Source organism: Phoenix dactylifera, chromosome 15 (assembly GCF_009389715.1).
Source record: "Phoenix dactylifera cultivar Barhee BC4 chromosome 15, palm_55x_up_171113_PBpolish2nd_filt_p, whole genome shotgun sequence".
Taxonomy (NCBI): Eukaryota; Viridiplantae; Streptophyta; class Magnoliopsida; order Arecales; family Arecaceae; genus Phoenix; species Phoenix dactylifera.
In genome coordinates, this window is record NC_052406.1 from 8,488,358 (window position 1) to 8,509,496 (window position 21,139).

Sequence of the window (21,139 nt, forward strand, 5' to 3'; positions counted from 1 at the left end):
GGATTTATTAAGGCTGACCATGGGCTGATTGTGGTGCTTGTGATTTGATTTGAATTCTTAACATGACAAGAACATCAGAGCTTAAATGAAGAGTACGTGAGAATTCGTGCGGGCGTTTGTTTAGTTTCAATCGATTATGCATTAGAAAAATCTTAAGTATTTATATAGAATTAAAAAATCCAAATAATATATTTTGGCTAGCTACGCAAACAACAAGAGATCATTGGCAAGCTAAATTGCTTCTAGTAATCAGCTTGAGGTTGGAGCCATTTGTGTTAGAAAAGTGGTTTCCTTTTACCCACAGGGAATCGGCCTCAGTGAAGGCCAACTAATGAAGTCCCTTGGTTTCTTAGGCAAGTCCTTAGTCTAACTTGGACTTGGACTAAGGGAAGAAAGCAAAACAATGAGTTAACGTGGGTGTGAACTAATGAAGTCCTTTGGTTTCTTAGGCAAGTCCTTGGTCTGACTTGGACTTGGACCAAGGGAAGAAAGCAGAACAATGAATTAACTGGGCGTCTGGCTGTGAGCACATAAAGAGAGAAAAAAAAATAAAAAGAAAAACACTGAAGAAGAGAAATAGAACATAGCAAGGATAAGTAGAAGAGAGAGAGAAGGATTTTTTTTCCCCATGATTTATCACCAGTATAAACATCTCGGTGGTCGCTCGATGGTATACTTTTTTCATGAAATGTTTATGGACATGGCCTTCACTTGTACTAGTCTTTTCTTGTATTAATCTCTGGACTATTATCTCTCCATGAATACTTGTAAGAAGCACTGCACTTTGAATATTATAATAGATCTCTTGCTCACCTGATGAGTGTAGTCAGGTTTGGGTACTGAAACAATGTTAAATTTTTATATTTTATGCCTGCTTGGTATTTTATTATTTTTTGTTATCTTATTTAGTGGGTCTTGGGATTGTACCAACTTGTACTCATAGATCAATGTGATTAGGTTGACCGGCTAATCTAATCTTATAAGGCTATTGGTACCATTTTAGAAAGTGGCCCACCCAAAGGAGGGTTGATCGGGTCACTAGTTCCCAATCAAGTGGTTGGCTAGTAGCTACTATTAATATATGTGACCATTCCTACCAGCTAGTGCAAAATTACACTCAACCTTGTCTCAACTAACTAATAGAAAGAAGAATTGTTCAACCCTGCTTATAATATATATATATATATAATATATATATTAGAGAGAGAGAGGTCAAGATCTAGGCGTGAGCAGCATAAACTACATTTTTCTCAAGATATTTCACATCCCAACATAATATTTCAAATAATAAGGCTTTTGCAATAGTCCTTGCAAATAAAAAAAAAAGAAAAAAAAAGAGAAAGTGGTAGATGGAAAAAAAAAGTATAAGTAAAGAAGCAATTTTTTTTGCACTCCATAGGATGGTCAGGTGTCCAATCACTATTTAGTTAGAAAATTACTACTCGCTACCTCTCATTGAACCTTTATTCCTCTTTTTCTATTATCTTTGGAAGTTTTTGTTAAGGATCCTATCATTGGATATATTTAAACTCCCCAATATGTACTAAAGAATTATCCTAAAGAATATTAAATATCATGCCCTCGAGAAAACTTTATGCAAATCACAACAAAGAAACAAATATATTTACATTGCACAAACTTAGCAAGTAAATTTGGATGTTCATGGGTAAAACAACAGGGGGAAAGATAAACGTCTTAAACACTAACCTAAGAATATATAAAACGCCCTTGGCTCCAATTAATCATCCAAAGGAAGAAAAAGATAAAGTGCAATCGAGGTAACTCGTACACGGTGTATTACAGTGAGAGGAGCAGGAGATGGCCCTCCTTGGCTTTCACAAAGGTGCACTCTTTTTATCTTGGGAAGGAGAAAGGTTCTCTTAGCCCTAACATGTTCATGGACACAATCACGTCCAAAGGCAAGCATTAACAATAATAATGATCATTGCACAGCTTAATTCCCTACGTGCTGATGAGGGGGGGGGAAGAGCTAAAGAGGTAACATTCTTCACTTTTTAGACCTTTTTTTGGCCCCCTAAGGCTTGGGGGTCAGCTTTGCACGCGCACAGCAGACCCTCCTTTGGCAATCCAAATCTTTGGACCTCTAATAATTTAGGCTTCGTTACCATAGGATTTTCTCTTGAGGGATGTTATTTTAATTTGTGGTCCTCCATGTTGGTTTGCTTGTGTCCTATATATTAGGTGGCACATGATGATGCCCTGAAATTGTCAAAAATGTCATTATTTAGGACCATGTTTCTAACTTCATGATGAAGGTTAGAAAAACTAGGGGCAAGAAAAATTACGACGCCAAGCTGCAAATTTGGACGTTCGAACAATCTAAATGAGATCGGTGCAACCATCGTGGTTTGGGTGCGTATAATCAAATCTCTATGCCCCATTGCATGTATAAAATTCTAGGTATGGATCTTGATAAGATGTTGTCGAATTTTGAATTATTGTGCGTATGATCATGGTTGAAGTGTTGGTTATCTGTCACACTAGTTATGTAACGCCCTTGAACAAAAGGTATTTGAGGCCTACTTTTTTTTTCTGCTCTCTCTCTCTCTCTCTAAGTTGCATGTCGTGGTCTTGGGAACCTTCCATTATTTATTTCCACTGTAGCAACATCATCTGAGGCAAACATTTTGTTTTCCAATATCTACAAGAAGATAATCGTGAAGCTCACATTATAGTAGATACTCAAAGGCTAGCACCATTTTCAACTAAAGCAGTTCCACTACAAGCACTGGCTTTCCACTAAAGTAATTCCTATTTTTTAATTAAAAAACATCCGATAATTAAGTCGACATGTCAGTTTTTGGTCCATCCAAAATAAATAGCTTGAAAATTGGTGGTAATTTTGTTTTATCGCAATTATAATCAAATTAGGTCCATCTTTGGCCATTGGTATCCCTACATTCAGCATAGCTTAACTCTGAAAGAAGATTGGGTGTAATCATACCGGCACTAACGCACCAGATCCCATCACAACTCTTGAAAGAAAATTGATGATAAAAGCCATGCCCCCCTTTCTTGAATGGCAATGGAAATTTTGAATGATGTATAAGCCGTATGACAAATTGAATGAATGGTAAAGATGATCAACTGTGCAATGAGTGAATTCAGCAAGGATATGGAAGGAGCAAATGAAGGGCAGGGCACAAGGTCATTCTAGGAATGTTCACTTATCAACACATGAGCATTGCTATCTGTTGATGTAGTTTGTGCTCTTAATAATAAAATTCACGAATACGTACAACAAAATCAAACATCCAAGGCTCCAGACTTGCATTCTAGTTAATAGGAGAAGACAGGGCAATCTGAATTCTTTATGAAGTATGTGAATTGTAATAGCCCAAAATTGTACTTGGGCTAATGGGCCGGCCCGAGAGGCCAAGGCCCAGATCAAAGCGAGCCATGTTGCACGCAATAGGGAGGAGGAAGAAAACTCCGGTCAGGACTTCCTCTATTTAACTTCCCTTCTCCTCCTTTGATTTCCACCACCAGAATCGTCAAGAATTGCTACCGATTTTGAGTTATCCCAACACCGGCTAGAACTCGAGGACTTCCTTTATTTAACTCCCCTTATCCTCCTTTGATTTCCACAACCAGAATCGCCGAGTTATCCTCCTTTGATTGTGACTTTTGTTTTTTGAGTTTCTCCCTTGATTCTGCGCCGGAAACATCGCCGGACTGAGGTAGGACCGAAGCCATTCCGACTCTCTTCTTCTTCTTCCGGTCTTCTAGCAGTGATTTTCCTTTGATTTGGCCAGGCAAATCGCCGTATTACCTTCCGAAACAGGGGTGCCATATTTTGGCTTCTTCTAGGTTTCGTTGTCGCCGGCAGCCTTGCCGCAGGGCGCCGTCGCACAGCATGGGCCGCGGCCACCATGCCGGCAACCCCACCTCTTCCGCCGGCCTCCCTCTTCATCTTCCCATCTTCTTCTAGTGGACCCACACCCGAGACGAGTTTCTTTCTTTGGCCACCGTCACAGTGGCCGCATCTGCCGGCAATGACCACGACCAAGGACCTCCTGCGACGCTGCCACTAGAGCAGGCCACCTTGGTGGCCGCGCCGCCCCTTGATCCTAGAAGAAAAGGAGAGGGACGGGCTCTCCCAAGAGAGTCTTCTCTCTCTCTCTCTCTCTGACATTTCTCTCTCTACCTAGATTGTCTCTTCCTAGCATTATTGGGCTTGGTAAGGACCATCTCGGTGACTTTTGGTCAGCTTTAACGAAGAGTCACGATTCATAGTCATCCGGCGGCGTGCCTGACCTCTCCTACCATGGTACTTACTAGGCACGTTTGAATTTTATCATCACCATCATCAATTTTTATTGTGCTATCTATGTTATGATCTGGCTCTTATTTTTGAGTTGACTTGTTAGACTATCCAGATCTGAACATCTGGATGTTACTACCTGATAGGTCAGAGCGGACCGACTCGAATCATCGGACGCTGCTATCTAATCAACCTTACCTTCCACATCTGATTTTTGCTTGCAAATAATAGAAAAAAAAAAGAATACGTTTTCTAGTAAGACAGTGGTATGTCCATGCAAGCACATCTTTATACTCTTCTGCTGGTTCAAGGATTTATCCTCTCAAACCTGCGCCTATCGCCATAATAGTGGTGCTTCCTCATCGCCGGGAATAGTCCTGTCTGTCTTCGTGACTTCCTTTTTACAGGCTCATTGCCTGGCTCTTTGGTGCGAGCTTTTAATTGCCCACTATGGATTCGAAACATTGGTCACTTACTGTTAAACTGTTCATTCTCAGACTCAATTTGGAGGCTGGTCCATTCGGTTCTAGGATCTCGTTGGCAATCAAAAATGACTATAGACTGCTTTGGACTGATTGGAGACTAAAGCCTCTCTAAAGAACTGATGCAAGCCTGGGACCGATTGGGTAATTGCTATATTTGGTGCATCTCGACAGAGAAGAAAAGCATGATATTTTTGACATAGAAGCCATCAATTGATGCCGATGCCCTTAATTGACAATGGGTATTAAACTTTCACTGTTCGTTCACCATATCTTGCCACTTCTATGATACTCCATTTTAATATTAAGTAGCGATATCTCTGATGGGCGCCGATGCCGTCGCCCTCAATTGATGCCAATACTAACACTTCTCCCTGAATATGCCCCTCTATCTCTCCCTCCCTCCTTCTTCCTCTTTCTCCCTTTCATCTTCTCTCTCTCCCTAATGATTCTCCTCCTTTTAGGATTAGGGTTTCTCTCCCCCCCCCTAAATCTTCTCTCAATTTTTCATCTCTAGCACATCTTGGCTCAGTATGATACATACCAATACCATGCTGAGCCGATTGTCAGTCATTACAAGCACCGGTACTGATTAGCAAACCTTGCGTATAAGTAATATTTCATCAACATGATTCATGGACTAGAAACCGCCATTTGGCCTTGACCTTGGTGTGGACTGAAACTGGGGGCAGTGTGTGATCCAGGTCCGTCCTGATCTAGCACTGTTCTTGTCACAAAATTTGCTTGTGATACAAGAATCACACAACAAGACAGGTAGGAGATGAGGTAAATTTATTGTTGGAAATCACTTAGTGTAGTGCAAGGAGGACGTAGAGAAGGACAAAATTGCATCTTTTTACGTAAGAGGGTGCAACACTGAATTCCAAGACCCAAACAAGAGCAGATACAAAAATACTTGTAGAAAGTGCTTTTCTAAAGAGCAGGGAAGCCATGAGTAAAAGGGCTTGGTTGTGCTGAAGAAGAGGGTGAGGAAGTTTAAAGAGACCACTACTTGGACAGAGGGCTTATTGCCTTTGATAGGAGAGCAAATGAAGAAGCCATTCCCTGGATGAGAGCAGCCAGAGAAGAAGCCTTCCTAGCATCCAAGTCAGTATTACTAGATAACCTTGTGGCTTTGTTGTGGTAGCTAAATCAGTGAGAGGGGACAGAAAAAATAAGTAAAGTGCATACAACAGCAACATAAAGCTCATAGATGAAGCGTAAATGAGTTCCTATATGTGTGAGTTATATAATAGTATGCTGCTATTCCCTGGCCTGTAACTAGCACTGTGCTGCATCTTCAAAAAATAATTCACAAACACTCAAAAGAATACAAATGAGGCTACTAACTGTAGGGATATAAAAAGAATAGAAGAGGAAAAAGGAGTAACATATGAAGGAAACCCCAGAAAGATTGGTCATTCCCATACTTACACCATGAAATTTACTGAAAGCATCTTATGTTTTGGCTGAACCATCCTGCCGATTATCTTGACAGGCATCGGTCTCCGGCTTGGTGGGAATGATTGTAGGAGGTGACCACTGATCTGGGACCACAAGAAAATATGCAGACATGGCTTTCCTGAAACGCTTTTTGTATTGCTTAGGTGAAATCACAGTGGGAGACACATTCTTTGGCCCACCCAAAATTCCAGAAGCTTTCACCCACGTCTCTAGGTGTTTATCCCATGTATACTGCCTCATGAAATCTATGATTCCAAGTACCAGTTCATGCTTCTCCTCATCTATCCCGACCAATAATGAGTAATCCATTACATCTACAGACTGCAACATCATTAGTGACTTATTAGACATTGATCACATTGAACTTTAACAAGGAAGAAACCAATAATTTGTAGTTGAGCATAGAGCAATAGGTTTTAGTTCAGCAGAAACGCCAGAGAAGGTCAGAAAATGGATATTTCTTGACATAATAAAATGGAGTAAAAATAAGGTGGAGTAATATTGCAACTATAGCAAATTTTGAAACCATAAAATAAACACATGAAAGAATGGCTTTATTGTTCCGAAGATATAACCAAATTGCCTATGCAGTATGCCCCATGCCAAAATGCACTTCAAACCATATAAGCCAATGAGTCATGTTGTTAAACATGTTCCAGATATGTTAAAACAAACGCATGTTGAAATTCAAGTGCTTTGCATAGTTCCTACTCATAGTTCAAAATAGATCTTGTATTTTGTGAAAAACTGATGTTTAGTGATCACTTGATGCATCAGAAACGAGACTCTAAAACATTTAAAGATTTTGTTTACAAGAATTTTGATTTTCAGAGATCATTTTGCAGGGTGAAACGATAATTCACCAAGAGGGCATAACCAGTTGGTTATGCTCTAGGAACAATGAAGTGATTCCAAACTCAAATAATTAGAGAGAATCCAGAAATTGAAGAAAAGACAAAACATAATTCTACTTAGAAGTTCAAATAAGATGTTTAAAATTTGAGGAAAAAAATCTAAGATATGAATCTGGTATGACTAATTTCCAGAGAGAAACAGCAACTTCTTGATCATTACTTGAAGCGAAACTCAGTGTCAAGAGGAAGCAGTCTAGCAATATTGCACTGAACTCAGAAGTATAAATGAAGATCTAGTTAACGAGAAAAGATTTTTTTAATAAAAGCCACATCCACCTTGATAATTTAACAAACATCAGGGGCAATTTCTGAACTCACCGCAAGGAATGAGGTATCGTTCCAAACAGCTCTCTCCAACAGCCGCTTAGCCTTGTTCCCCACAAAAATCGGAGAAGTTGGCATTGACTCGATTAAGTTCTGATCAAGAAGTACTTTATTATTACCACTTGAATCTGGATTGTATCGTGACCTTGAAGACCCCTTTAGGTCATACAACCTTGTCAAATTTCGCCCAAACAAGAGATTCTCCATAACCAGCACATCCATCCTCAGTTCTTTTCCACCCTTCAGGTTCCTGGATGTAACCTGTCATAAAAGGTTTGAGTAAAGCAAGCAATTACATCTCATAGAGAAATGGAGATGAAAATGTAGGTTATAAAAACAGTAAAACTAACTTATAAGAAAAGGAATTCCACCGGGATTTCAAAACCAATGATGAAAACACCTGTACATACTTTCCCAAAAACATAACCTTATTAATACCATTTTTTATTAGATTATGCAAGATTCATAGACCTCCAAGCTTTGTTAAATATTACTAAACATTGCCATGCATAGTGAAACTTTATATTATCAACATCTTTTTTATGGGTAATGCCCTTTGTTTTTATTGCTAATGAATTTATTTGTTTCTAACATAAGATATATGTACCTCCTTCAAACAATTTCTTGTTTCTTAACCATCATTCCCACTCTATCAGCTTCCTTCAACTTGATTAGTTCTTGTAACTTCATCAAACACCCTGTTCTTATTTGGGCTGATCAAGGATTTAAGTATCGCAGGCCAGTCGCATGCTGGCCAGGCAACACCATGGTACATATCATGCTATGCTGAGCAGGCAAATGCTTGGAACACCCTGGCACGGGTGCATGCCAAGTATTGGCATGCACCTAATATTGCATCAGTGCAATGTGCTGGTAAGGCACTGAGAATAGTACGTATCATGCATGCCATGCAGACCGGCTTTAGATCCATGGTGTTTATATCTCCATTCATCTCCCTATCGCATTTCGTCAAAACATTTCAATTTAATTTTCCTGAGTTGTTCATCAATCCAATTCACCCATGAACTGTAAACCCACAATCATCCACGACAAAGGAACAAAATCTCCACAGAACTTTCTACATAACCATCTCTTCTCAAACTAAACACAGAGTTGTGCCTTCCCAACCTTCAGGAGCTTTAAATGGATGAGTATGAGAAAGCATAGAATCTCTAGAATGATCACAAATTTAGAAATTTCTGCAGTAAATACAACTAATTCGCTCACATTAATAAAATTTGTAATGACTCTTATGCAATATCAAAATTGCTTCTTTAGATCCTCAAGCAACGATACTTAAGTCACTTTATGAGCACCTTGTACTGTCCTACTCCTATCTCCTATCCTATCAAAGATCTATAAGTTTAGTTCAATTGAGTGCCTAGGTATATATCCCCAATCCCCATACTCCATGTAAAAAAAAAGGAGATCAGTCAGGTTCTCTCTTTGTAATTGCAAGATGAATTACTGCAAAAATAACTAACATATTCTATAACATCTAACCACGAATAAGTTATTTAACTCCATATCCACCATATAATTTCTATTGTAGGCTAGACAATGAGTAGACAATTATTCATTTCACGAATTTTTAGATCATTTTGTTGTAGTGGTTCTAAAGCTCATCTATGATTTTGGTTTTGGAAATTTCAGCAGTTTTATTGGTTGCAACTTAAATTTCAGAAGTTTCAATTTAAAAGAAATTTTATAGAGTGTACAATATCATTTTATTGTAACAATATAGAGTTATAGACCATATGACAGTCTAAAAGTTTATAAGAATATAGTTTTCGCACGGCTAAGCTTGTCTTGGAAACTTTGCCTTGTTCTAATTATGTTGGGAATATAATGTTGCAGTACTTTCAGCTTGTCTCAAAAGAGATAAATCCAAGTTTAATCTAGATAAAACTTTTTTATCAGGAAAGCAATAAAAAAAATGACAAAAAGATTGACATATATAGGCCAAATTTACAATGAACTTGGTCCTGTAAATTATTTAAGCCAACCCTGAAATCAACCTTAACTTTCAACTGGTTTGGCTGAAAACTACAACACTTTGATTTTGGAGTTTCACGTGGAAGTTAAAGCCATATTCTCTACATTTGAGTCTTCCTAAGGTGTTCCTCACCATATCTCAAATCCTTAAGAATTTATACAAAAAGAAGATGAATATGTGTTTCCACAAGCAGAATGGATTTCTGAACATATAGAAGGAATTGTATAATATGACATACTTGATCTCTAGTATGCAACCAAGATTATCAATCAAACTTATAGGGCTATAACAGGATCCAAGTCAAAAAAAAAGTCTATATATTTGCTTCATCCCAAACTACTTTGGCTCCAAGCTCGAGGTAATCTAAAATTTGTGACAGGCCGACAGCGTAACAGATTATTCTTAAGCATGAAAAGAAATTAACAAATCAGATATTTACCAAATGAGATAACTAATAAAAAAATAAATTAAAAGAAAAATTTTAAAAAATAAACCATGAAAGTGAACAAGCTCAAAAGAGCAGACACCTGATAAATACCCAGAATCTTCGCCAAGCATGTGGGACTTCTAGTGCCTGTCGACTCTGAGAGGTACTTAAAATACCCTGGAGCAAACTTGATAAATGATTCTAGTTCTGTTTTTGTAACTTGTTTTATAATGAACCTGTCATCCAATGATTTTGCAAAAAAGACATTGCTCTTACCACCCTGCGCTCCCCATTTTTTACAACGACTGAGAGACCTTATGAAATCAAACTCAGATGGGCAGCAAGTTCTCCTTAAAGCATCAAAGCATTTCGCATAATAACATGTCACAGTATATTTCACTTTTCCAAGTGGGCCCTCATCTGCAAAAGAAACTTTGACATGCATTTCTTTTGTATAGGTAAGTGGATCCAAAACTACAGAGCCCCTGCTCCCAGACAAAGATAAAATGCTATCATCAATTGATCCAAAACTTTTGTAAGGTTCAGAAGTAGTTTCATCAAATGATCTAGATAAATGAAAATCTCCTGACTCATGGGTTGCCAACAAAAGTGAAGTTTCTACACCATCTCTTGTTCTCTCGCGCTCATCTGAAATCTGAATATGATATTCAGGGGAGACAAGTGCATAAGAAATTATAGTGGTTGGTTCATCATCATAAATTGGGATGACCGTGTCGTTAACTCCAACAGGAAGAAGAAATCTTGCCCCACCTTGACACTCTAACTCGCGGAACAAAGGAACATAGACAGGTTTGTACTCATTGAGAGAATTAAATCTGGGGGTGCTTCCCAAATTCCTGTAAAAAGGACGATAAAAGTTCAGGAAAGGCATTCTAATCCAGATTGAGAAGTCCTCAGCACTGTCTCCCAACTTGGTAAGCAATGCAGAGGCAAAGGATTGAGTTACTTCAGCTCCACTTCGTTCTTCTGAATCCTTGGAAACTGATGCTGCAGCTGCAGCTTCAAATGAATTTGATGAATCTAACAAGCTTGCATGAAAAAGGAAAGGACCATTTTCACCAGTCCACTTTGCATCAAACGTGTCTGATAGATTTACCAGAACAGGAAACTGCCCATCGGAGAGGGTTCGACGGCCAATAAGACCAGTTTCTAAAAGAACTGATTGTTTGCTTGCACTTGTGCTGGTAGAACGATGCGTTTTGATTTGTTTCCCTTGAAAAGAATCCAATTCTATACATCTTCTTTGATGACCAGAATAATGAACATGATGATCATTGATATCCTCCTGATGGTTAATTGCATATGTGCTCCCATTAAGGAATTCATTGTCTCTGAAATCTCCAGGAAATGTGTCCAACCTATTAAAGCCTTTTTGTGGCTTCAGTCCTAGATTCGTATCTGTCAGCCTCTCCTTATCTCTTGTCACAAAACTCTGAAGAACTTCATCAGGACAACTATCTGATCCAGCAGCAAATATCAACCGCTGATCCCATAAATATGAATAAAAGATCAACTGCCTCTTTAGCTTATTAACCTCAAGAATATCAATGACTGGTTGCCCCTTCCTTGCCTCCTTTTTCAGTACTCTATGCAGATAGCCCTAAAACAAATCAACAATCTCAATCAATATGAGAACAGAAATCCAATCCATCGAAAATTGAGGGGGTTGGGGCGGTTGGGGAACAGCACATCACCTCAAATTCAGCTTTCTCCTTCTGCAGAATTCCTTCAAGTTCAACAATCTGAGGTCTTATTTCTGGTGCTTTCATGCTACCGTTAATACTCTTTCTCTCTGCAATTTGGTGCAGAGCATTTAGAATTTCATTGAACAGAAGTTCTGCCCCATCAGACACCTGTTATATTGGAGTTATATATTATCTACTCCAAAATAAAATATAATGTGAAATTGTGAACAATAGCAACTACCAAAAAGAGGTGCAAAGTCTCTGCTTGTCATATGCAACAGACCTCATTTGCTTCCTTCTGTATCCACTCCTGATGCTCATAATTGAAATCAAGCTTCTGAGGAGGAAGATAAACAGAGTGAACATCAATTGATGCATACCGGAAGCATGCAACCATTTTTCCAAACCTGTCCATGTAAGAATAGAGAAGTGAGAATAGAAGGTCATAGTTGATAATTTGACTTATAAAGAAAATAGTGAAGAGTGAAGCATGATGTACCCATAAAATCGGAGGCAGTCTCTGTGAAGAGAATGGCCACAGCTAGCTACCCTACTTGCAGCAGCATGATTTGAAAAGCTAAGCTCCAAAAATTTACCAAAAGATAAACCCCAAGCAGCATCAGACATTACAACTCTACGAGTTGCTGGAGGGAATGCATTATTGCGAGGACACCGTAAGCATCTATGCCACATCCAAATCTTGCCATCCCGTTCTCCTGGCAAAGGAATTTCTGGAAGCTTTCTAACAGATATAGTCAAACTGCCCTGGTGATGCGTGTAACAATGAACATGAGCTTCTGAAGGCATATCACAAGAACGGCACCTATAACTCTGACATCCACAGAAGCCACTGTCAGTAATAGAGACATAAATTATAAGTCAAAAGAAAGATATCATAAAATCGCAAAAGGGAAGATAACCTGGTCAAAAAGATGGTCACGTAAATATCTGCCCAAAGGTTTGTCAAAGTTGCCATAGTACTTGATACGAAAGAGATGTGAACGCTCACAAATGGTTCCTTTCCACACACAGCGGGTTGATAGAGAAACCAAAATACTCTGATGATCCGAAGAAGGTGGGAGTTCTTCCTTTATCGATGTGTTTTCAGGCCTCCAGTCAATATCTTGACGTGAAGTTGCAAAACTAGATGAGCCAGGTTGCTTCTCTACCATATGGCTGCTCTTGATTTGGGCATCATTAGCCATTATACCACACCTTTCTGAGGTCTCCAAAGTATCAAGACAGCTGCCGGGGACAACAGAATCATGCTCAATTGCAGGGTCATCAGGTCTAAATGTTTCAGCCTCAAGACATTCTCCAAAGCAAACCTTATTTTTCTCCTTCATGGCATGATGTCCAGGTGAAGAATTTGAGACTACGTCTGATATGGATAAAGAAGATATGGATGCCCTACTTGTTGGTTCCACAACTTGCTCAGCCTGGTTGCTCTTCTCCACAGAAAACCTTTTAGTATCAGATAATATGCCAAATGCAGAGGCAGAATCTGCCATTTGAGAGTTGTTTCTTTCAGTGGAATATAGCGATGCTGCCTTCATGATTTTTCCAGAATTCAGTAATGCTAGAGATGGGTCCGATGTATTGGGTCTTTGAGCATCACTACCATGATGCACCTTGCCAGCAGCAGGGGATGTGAAACCAGGTATTGTGGAAATGGATCTGTCAATGCTGGAAGGTGTATCAGGCAGTGCAACAGTTATTGGAGACTTCAAGGGAAGTTCTGGTAGAGAGGCACCTTCATCCGCAAGAAAAGATGTTTCCAAAGCCAAGTGATAGGCTGCAAAAACTCCATATTGGACTACATGTTTCACTTTCTTGAGGTCATCAATATTGGCACCTTTAAGCAAAACCTATGGAGGTCAAACACACCAGCTGCATAAGATTTCTAATATGGTTTAAGCATTGCAGTTAACTATTCATGTACGTAATTTGAATCATAGTATAACTGGTTGTGACATTGCACACAAGATAATGAAATTCTACTCAATTACTCAATGCAGAGATCCTGGAAAACTACACACATAAGTACACGTCTGAGTAATACCAATCATATACATATACACAAATATATGTACTTACATAGATATGTATAGTTCCAACTATAAATTGAATTGAATACATACAAAATATGTAAATCTTTCATCCATGTTGGCCTTCGCATGCTATCAAAAAGATGGTAAACCTGCACATCTCATGCCAGATTTAGGACAAGTATTCACATAATATGATATATTTTATATTATACACGTGATTAAGAAAACAAGAAGCCTGGTCCAAAAGTCAAACCAACATATCCGGGATGTCTCATAAAAACTTTAAAAAGCTTCCCAAGGTTTGCCGTACCAACTTGTACCGTACCATATTGGTAAGGTACCAATACGTTACCAAGGTTTCGTTTGGTATATGAGTCAAACCGTTTCATAGTAGTCCAAATCGAGCAGAACAGCACCGTATTGCCCAGTACCCATCTGAAACTGGGGTGTGTACCATACCAAACTGACCTATACTATTGGGCAATATCATGGTAAAATATGAGAAGAAAGGGGCTAGAAGCTATCTCAATATAATGCCTCCCTGCTCGGAGAAAGATGTCATCCATCCCTTGGTCGTTAAGGTGGGGTGAAAACTGCAACTAATGCTCTTTCTCCGTCGTTGAATACGGGAGAGTGCATATTGTATTGTACCGACCGTACTGTATCAAACCAGTTGAATACCGATAGAGTACCTAGTACCAAGATTGCGGACCCTGAAGCTGCTTCTTTGCTAAAGCATTTCAGTAAAACATTAATGATCGGATTAAAATTTAAACAGTCTTGCTGAATGAAATGGCAGAATATTCCATTTATACCTCATGATGATTATAGCTTTATAAATGTTCTAAAACCATGACCACCTAGAAAGCATCTAAACCAGGAAATACCCAAAACTAAATTGCAGGTCCTGATAATGTTGCCATACAGATTGCAAGTAGATTAAGCGGGTGATTTTATTCCCCGAGAAGAATAACTATTTCAACTTTTCTTAATTTATCCACTGATGTTTAGAAAGAGATTTTGTAACAAGTTGATAGGGCAGACAGGCAGGTTTTGTTAAAAAGCACCAGTAGCTAAGCATAACAGACATTGTTTATCTTTAGGTGCTAAAGTCTGCATCATAACCAATCCAAATTTGTCACCTTCCACTGGACCCAAAATAGGTCTGAAGCAAAAATACCTGGAATGTATAAATGACTTACAGTGCAGCCCAAGGGCTTCGGGCACCCTTCGAAAAACATCAAAGTTTTCATCATTCTCTTCCCTCCTTGCCCTGCACCACCAAGTTCTTCAACAAACTTTTCCACATGAAATAAATCGCAATGCCCCAGTTTCTGAGATGACAGATGGTCAATAGAAGGCACTATCTGAGCACCAGTGCAGCGGGCTATACGCTCCAAGAGAGGTCTCTTGATATTCAAAACAAGTGAAATGTTCCTTGCTAGAAGATAATCTTGCGCAAACCGAGATACTGATTTCTCCACCAAAAGGACATTGGGGTGGTGAGCATCTATCTTTGCAACTGCCATTTTCAAGTGATCCATTTCCTGAACAATGTGCATAGCATGAGAATAAGCAGAAAAATATGAGAAAACTCAAATGAAAAGAAATTCACAACAATCAACACACCTGCTTCAGCAAAGTATCAAAACTTGACAGCAGATTGGTCACTCGCTGGTACTCAAGAGCTCCCCCAAGAACTTGGAAATGAGGTTTTTCTATTTTGGACGCCATACGCCGATGTGCCACATTCTTCTTACAGACAACTCCTTTTATGACCATGCTACAAAAATGAGTAAAGAAGTTCAGCAAACTCATACTGCTTGACAAGATCGGATCGCCAATATCAGCAACTGAATTTTAATATATTCACGATTAAAACACCAGTCCATATCACTTAGATGTATAACACGGGCATGTCCTAACAGAAAAGGCAGAAGCCAATTAGTAGTTCACCAATCCAGATTATCCAGAAATGAAGAAGTGCCTTAACAAAAGCCAGTAAAGTTGCTATAGTGCAAAATAAGCAGCAACAGAACATATGAGGTCATGTTCCATTAAGGAATTCAATATTATCAGGAACTCACCTTTCACTGCGATGTCCACAAGCTAAGCACTTAACCTTCACATACCCACCAGGATCCATTCCTCCTCCCTTGCTAGTGTCTGGCTTAAGGAGTGTAGCTGCTTCCCATGACAAAGAGGTAATTATTTCCAACCAACTTCCTTTATCATTGTCCTCATTTACGGGAAGATTTTCAACCTGCAGTAGTTGAGCTATCAAAGCCCTGAAATGTCCATCAACCACACTTTTCATTGCCTTCTTATGCTCTTCACTCGACTGATCTCTACTCTGGTACTCATCACTTCCAAAGCAATTTGATGAGCGAAGATATCCCCCCTCTCCAGAAGCATCTTCATCGTCATCATTATATAGAATAGCCTCTCTGTGATCTTCTTCATCTTCTGGGTCAGGAGGAACCCAGAGCAGTCCATTATTCTCAAAATCCACAGGTTCTGCATTTGTATGTTTAATTCCATATATGGAAGCAGCATCACACTCATAGCTATTATCAGGTTCACATTCTTCCTCCATCTTATCAACATCTAAAGAAGCATGAAATTCTGTGTTGTCATGAAATGGAGAGCAGACATCCTTGGCATCAATATTTTCTTCAGCAGGAGGCATTTCATTTGAATGGAAATCCTGGCCAACTTCATCAAACTCGACTTGGCCATAGTAGTCATCAGAATGCTGAAAACTTTGTGCTTCCAAATTAGAGGGGCATAAACCATACACATCATAATCGTCATCACTCCTGTAATGAAAAACAAATGATGCATGAATTATAAGAAAACCTTAAAAACTAAAGGAACTGGCTAAATTCAACCTTAGCAGTCAGTATATGGACAGTTTTGAGATGGTATACTACAGTTTTATGCAAAAGTTAAGGATCATCTATAGCTACTGAGAGATAAAGCATCATTAGCTATCAGCTGGAGAAACTTAAGATGCATAAAGATCAAAAATAGAATAGATATCTTTATTTAATATTAAAATGGAGTTTCATAGAAGTGTTAAGATAAGGTGAACAACCAGTGAAGGACATAAAAGAAACACCACCAAAGTTTAATAGTCAAGAAAAGTACGAGATCAAGCATTTAAGAAAAATATGGCAGGACGAATTCATAGATTCAGCCAAGTTTAAAGAAAGTTGGTGTCAAAGAATGAAGCAGGTATTCCCTTCCTATCAAATCAGCTAACAACATTGAAGAGACACGGAATATTAACAGAAAATGTCTCCTCCACTGAGACACCAGATAAAACTATTTACAATGTGGGCTAAAGCAGCTTCGTAAATCAGATAGCTTGGACTAACAAAAGCAAATTTATGCATTATACATACTTCTAAAATTTTGAAACAATCTTTGTAACCACTTGTGCATAGAGAAGATACTTGAGCAAGACAAGAATGTTTGTATCAATCATAAAAAATTTTAAAAAAAATTGCTCTGCTTGACATGTGGGCATATCATATACATAACGTGTGTATAATATCTTAATAAACAGCAAATTACATGAAAGTATCTGTTCAAATGTATCGAGTGAGGATGTCATGAAAACCATGTGTGATCTCAAAATACCAAAGAACCATTTACACAAGCCTATGAAATTGGCTAGCTTATCAACATGCTTGCCATATGGATATCTAGCATGACATGAGTTCTTATTTTAAACCATTCGAGGAAACAAGACATAAAAATGGTGACCTAATGCACAAGGCTCCTGCCTTTACGAGGTCTAGGGAGGACCAAATGTACGCAGCCTTATCCCGCATGCAGAGAGGCTGTTTCCATGGTGTGAACTCATGACACGAGGCTACAAAAGAGCAACCTTACTGTTGCATAAGGCCTTAACCTCTGAAGGAAACAGATATGCAAGCACCAAATTACCAGCCAAATTATACCTGTTGATACGATAACTTAATTGAGTGGGTGGAGAAGGATCTCTGATGTCCATGCCCCTTCCAGATATTAGAGCATCCTGCTTATCTGCAAAGGTTTCAGGTCTCGCAGATTGGCTGGGACTAGGGCCAGAACCATCTCGAACATGCTGATAAGGACCAGTTGAGTAGGAACAGATTGTTGTGGCAATGCTGTTAACTGTCCCACTGGACTGGGTACTGACCAAACTGGTTGTTGAAAGCGAAGGGCTAACAACTGGAGCATGCGCTCTAACCCCATGATTAGCTGTTGCTACTTCCTGCTCCCACTGTTTAAAACAAAAGTTACAAACTCGGATCCGCTCCCCCTCTTCTCCGCCACTCTTTGGGCCATCAGATAAAACAGGGACAGAATTTGCAGTGCATTTTCCACAAAAAATACGCCCACAAAGACGGCAATGGTGTCTGCGGTTGAAGAATGTGAACTGTGAATCACACTCATAACAAACTCTACAGCTGTGATCGGGCATCCAAAAGTCCCTTGATACATTTGTAGGCTCAGACCGTCGAGCCATCAAGGATTTCAGGATGTCAGCCACCTCAGAGAATGCCTTGTCGGAGGTTTCCATTGACGATGGAGCCTTCCAAGGCCAGTCATTCTGAAATATTCATCTGATGCTACAAAACCGAATGGCAAAACCCCCTATTTCACCCATCCACACACCCGTCGATTACAAACAAAAAACAACAATGACGTCAACGACGACGACAACGATACAACTCAGCTTCCTCTTTGGAAAAGACCAACCAGAAGCAGTATTCTGCCTTCTTAGAACCTCTCACAAAGTATGTAGCCAATTGGATGATCAAATGCTAGCACCGATTAATCTTGCTTCTCGTATGGAATCCTGAGGAATCCAATATTGAAATTCCATGAACCAACTAATATACTGATTCTTATAAATATACAACCGGCAATGCAATCGAAATATTCAAACATAATAACCCTGAAATCTTCCTGCCAAAAGTTATCACACATCAACAAAAACTCAATTCCTACCAATTAAGAGAAGATGACAGCCTTCCTGTACAATACCAGCAAACATAATACCTCGATTCTCCCAAAGATCCTTGATACTTTTACACATTCAATCCCTAGCTCCATATGAATAGAGAACCCTGATTCCAGGAAATTCAACTGCCCTCAAGGCGGCAAATGCTGGGCCCCAGAAAAATTGCCTCTCATTCAACCACCACTACGAAATTACCCCCCAAAAGAAGAAAAACAGAATCAAAACTGGTCACTTACCAATCTCGAGCTCCAGTAACAGACAAATCAAACAAACGCTGACGCATCCAAAGAAACTAATTTTTTCCTCGGACATCATCAAAAGAAACAACGAGGCGATCAGAATCAAATTCCTACTCAAATTACAACCATTCCTCTTCCAAAAACCACCCGAAAACCGAATATAACGGCCAACTCTCCACCGGAACCCGCGAAGGACCCCATGGGCCTCGCAAATGTGGCAGATAAGCCCATGAATGGACTAGTCTTTGAGGCCTAGAATCTATCCTAGGATCCACGGAGGTCCAAAAAGAGCGATTTTTTTGATCAAGAGGAGGAAGAGATCAACCAGCACCTGTAAGCCCCCGCATTTTCCCCCTTCCTCAACGCGTCAAAGCGAATCGGAGCGAAGATTTGAGCCACATTCACGGAAATTCAGAACAATAATCATAGCAGAAATTCATAAAAAACGAACCTTTCATCCGTTTTTCCCTCGCTTTCTCTGTCTCTCTCTCTCTCTCTCCTTGCTTGTTCTTCCTTTTATTTCTCTCGCTCTCTCTTTCTTACAGAAACGGACAGCCCCAATAAAGAATGCTTATAGCTGGAATTGCAGGTTAGAATGTTCGAATTCCACTTGTAGGTGAGCATGAGAACCGAATTTATTAAACGCGTGCTCCGACCCTTTTGGAAGTGATCAAAGTTCTTCCAAACTCCAAAGACCCGTTTTTTAAAGGTTTTGAAAAAAAAAATGAACTTGACAAATAATTTAATTAATATACCGAATCTCCTGTCTAGATTCGATTGTCAAATTAATGCCAAGGCATTAGACATCATATATTTTGTGCAACAAAGTATAGTTACTACTTACTAGCTTTGCACGCCCGAACTTGTATTTTGTAGTATCCATTTTTTTCTTAAAACTAATAGCTTTACGGTTTTTTTTCCCCTTAAAACTAATAGCTTTATTTTAATATACTATTTTGTATCGGAGAATTCTAAATAAATCATGCAATTTTATTTTTTTTTGCTGAAACAGACGTATCATACAACGCGGATACGGATATACTCAGTAGAATCGGCAAACAAAAGATCCCAGAATACACCAGGCATCACATTTTCTCCAACCCATAGGGCACCTCCTGAGTGGCGCGCTACAAATGCCGCCATCCAGTCCGCTGCCCAATTAGCCTCACGATATACATGCACAGCTTGAAATATGACAGTCGTGGCATGTCTTACAACTTTGATTTATAAAAGTCAAGCATCCCTCTTTGCCCATCGCCATGATTATTCCAACATAATAGCTATTCTTATTTTTAATTTATATGGTTTGATCCAGTCCTCCATCTAAGTGACATATTGAAGAAAGCTTACCTCTCTAAACCCGATATGTATTTTATCATGTCAATTTTAAATTTTTTATTTAATTGGAGTCATCAATTGTTTCTCTCGTGTATATCATACATGGTCAATTGGTCATCTCAAGCACATCAAAATCTTGACCATGCATGATGACAATAAACTGGTGTAAAAGAAAACCTTTTAAATTTACAATGATATATTTAATATCCAAAATTATAATTAACTTTAGTTATATGCCAATCTTGTTGATGAGAGTGTAAAAGACAACCTTTTAAATTTACAATGATATATTTAATATCCAAAATTATAATTATTTAGTTATATGTTCAATGAAAATGACCATATCATTAATTAATAGCAAGTATATCATGTAAAAGTTTATTGGCCAAATCCCTTCGATCCAGCTACTTATCTCACCAGCAGATCTGAAAGAGCTCTTGAGTTACAAATTTACATATATTCCACTAAATTTTTTAAATATTGCTAATTTAAACAAGATTTATTGATGTTTTGGAGATGTTTAGATTTATTAAAGAATTTCTTATGGTTAGGAAGAAAATAATTATGGATGCAACTAACATTTTCTATTAAAAGATTATGCAACGATACTTTAGTAATTGCTACCCATAAATAAGTTGGTGTGCACCTATGGATATAGAGGACGGGTCAACCGCCTGTGCCCAAAGATAGTCAAAATAAAGTGTTTCTCCAACTTTCCCTTCTAGAGTAAGAAAGACCGAAAAATCCACCTCCATATTTGGCCCTTGTCTAAATCAATTGAGCTACATTGAGTTTTTTTTTTTTTTTTTTTTTTTTTTGGTCAAAAAGATTTTTTTTGCAAATGTAACTTCTTAGGGCTCGTTTGGATATTTCCATAAAAATCACATAGGGTAGCC

At 38.8% G+C, this 21,139-nt stretch overlaps 1 protein-coding gene across 1 annotated transcript; it reads right to left on the reverse strand.

Moving 5' to 3' along the window:
* Positions 1 to 5,681: 5,681 nt before the first annotated feature.
* Positions 5,682 to 19,467, reverse strand: LOC103714859 (1-phosphatidylinositol-3-phosphate 5-kinase FAB1B-like). The gene is made up of 11 exons (XM_039134345.1): positions 17,618 to 19,467; positions 15,737 to 16,468; positions 15,279 to 15,432; positions 14,852 to 15,196; positions 12,519 to 13,466; positions 12,098 to 12,429; positions 11,882 to 12,005; positions 11,608 to 11,766; positions 9,993 to 11,513; positions 7,464 to 7,730; positions 5,682 to 6,552 (listed from the first exon to the last, which is right to left on the reverse strand). The coding sequence occupies exons 1-11, from the start codon at positions 18,220 to 18,222 to the stop codon at positions 6,226 to 6,228; spliced, it is 5,514 nt and encodes a 1,837-aa protein (XP_038990273.1). The 5' UTR covers positions 18,223 to 19,467; the 3' UTR covers positions 5,682 to 6,225.
* Between the last annotated feature and the right edge of the window lie 1,672 nt (positions 19,468 to 21,139).

Coding starts and splice junctions, on each gene's coding strand:
- LOC103714859 (XM_039134345.1), bottom strand. CDS start 18,222: ATGGAAACCTCCGACAAGGCATTCTCTGAGGTGGCTGACATCCTGAAA. Junction 16,469..17,617: donor TTAAGTTATCGTATCAACAG/GTATAATTTGGC, acceptor TTTTCATTACAG/GAGTGATGACGATTATGATG. Junction 11,514..11,607: donor AGGAGAAAGCTGAATTTGAG/GTGATGTGCTGT, acceptor GATTTGTTTTAG/GGCTATCTGCATAGAGTACT.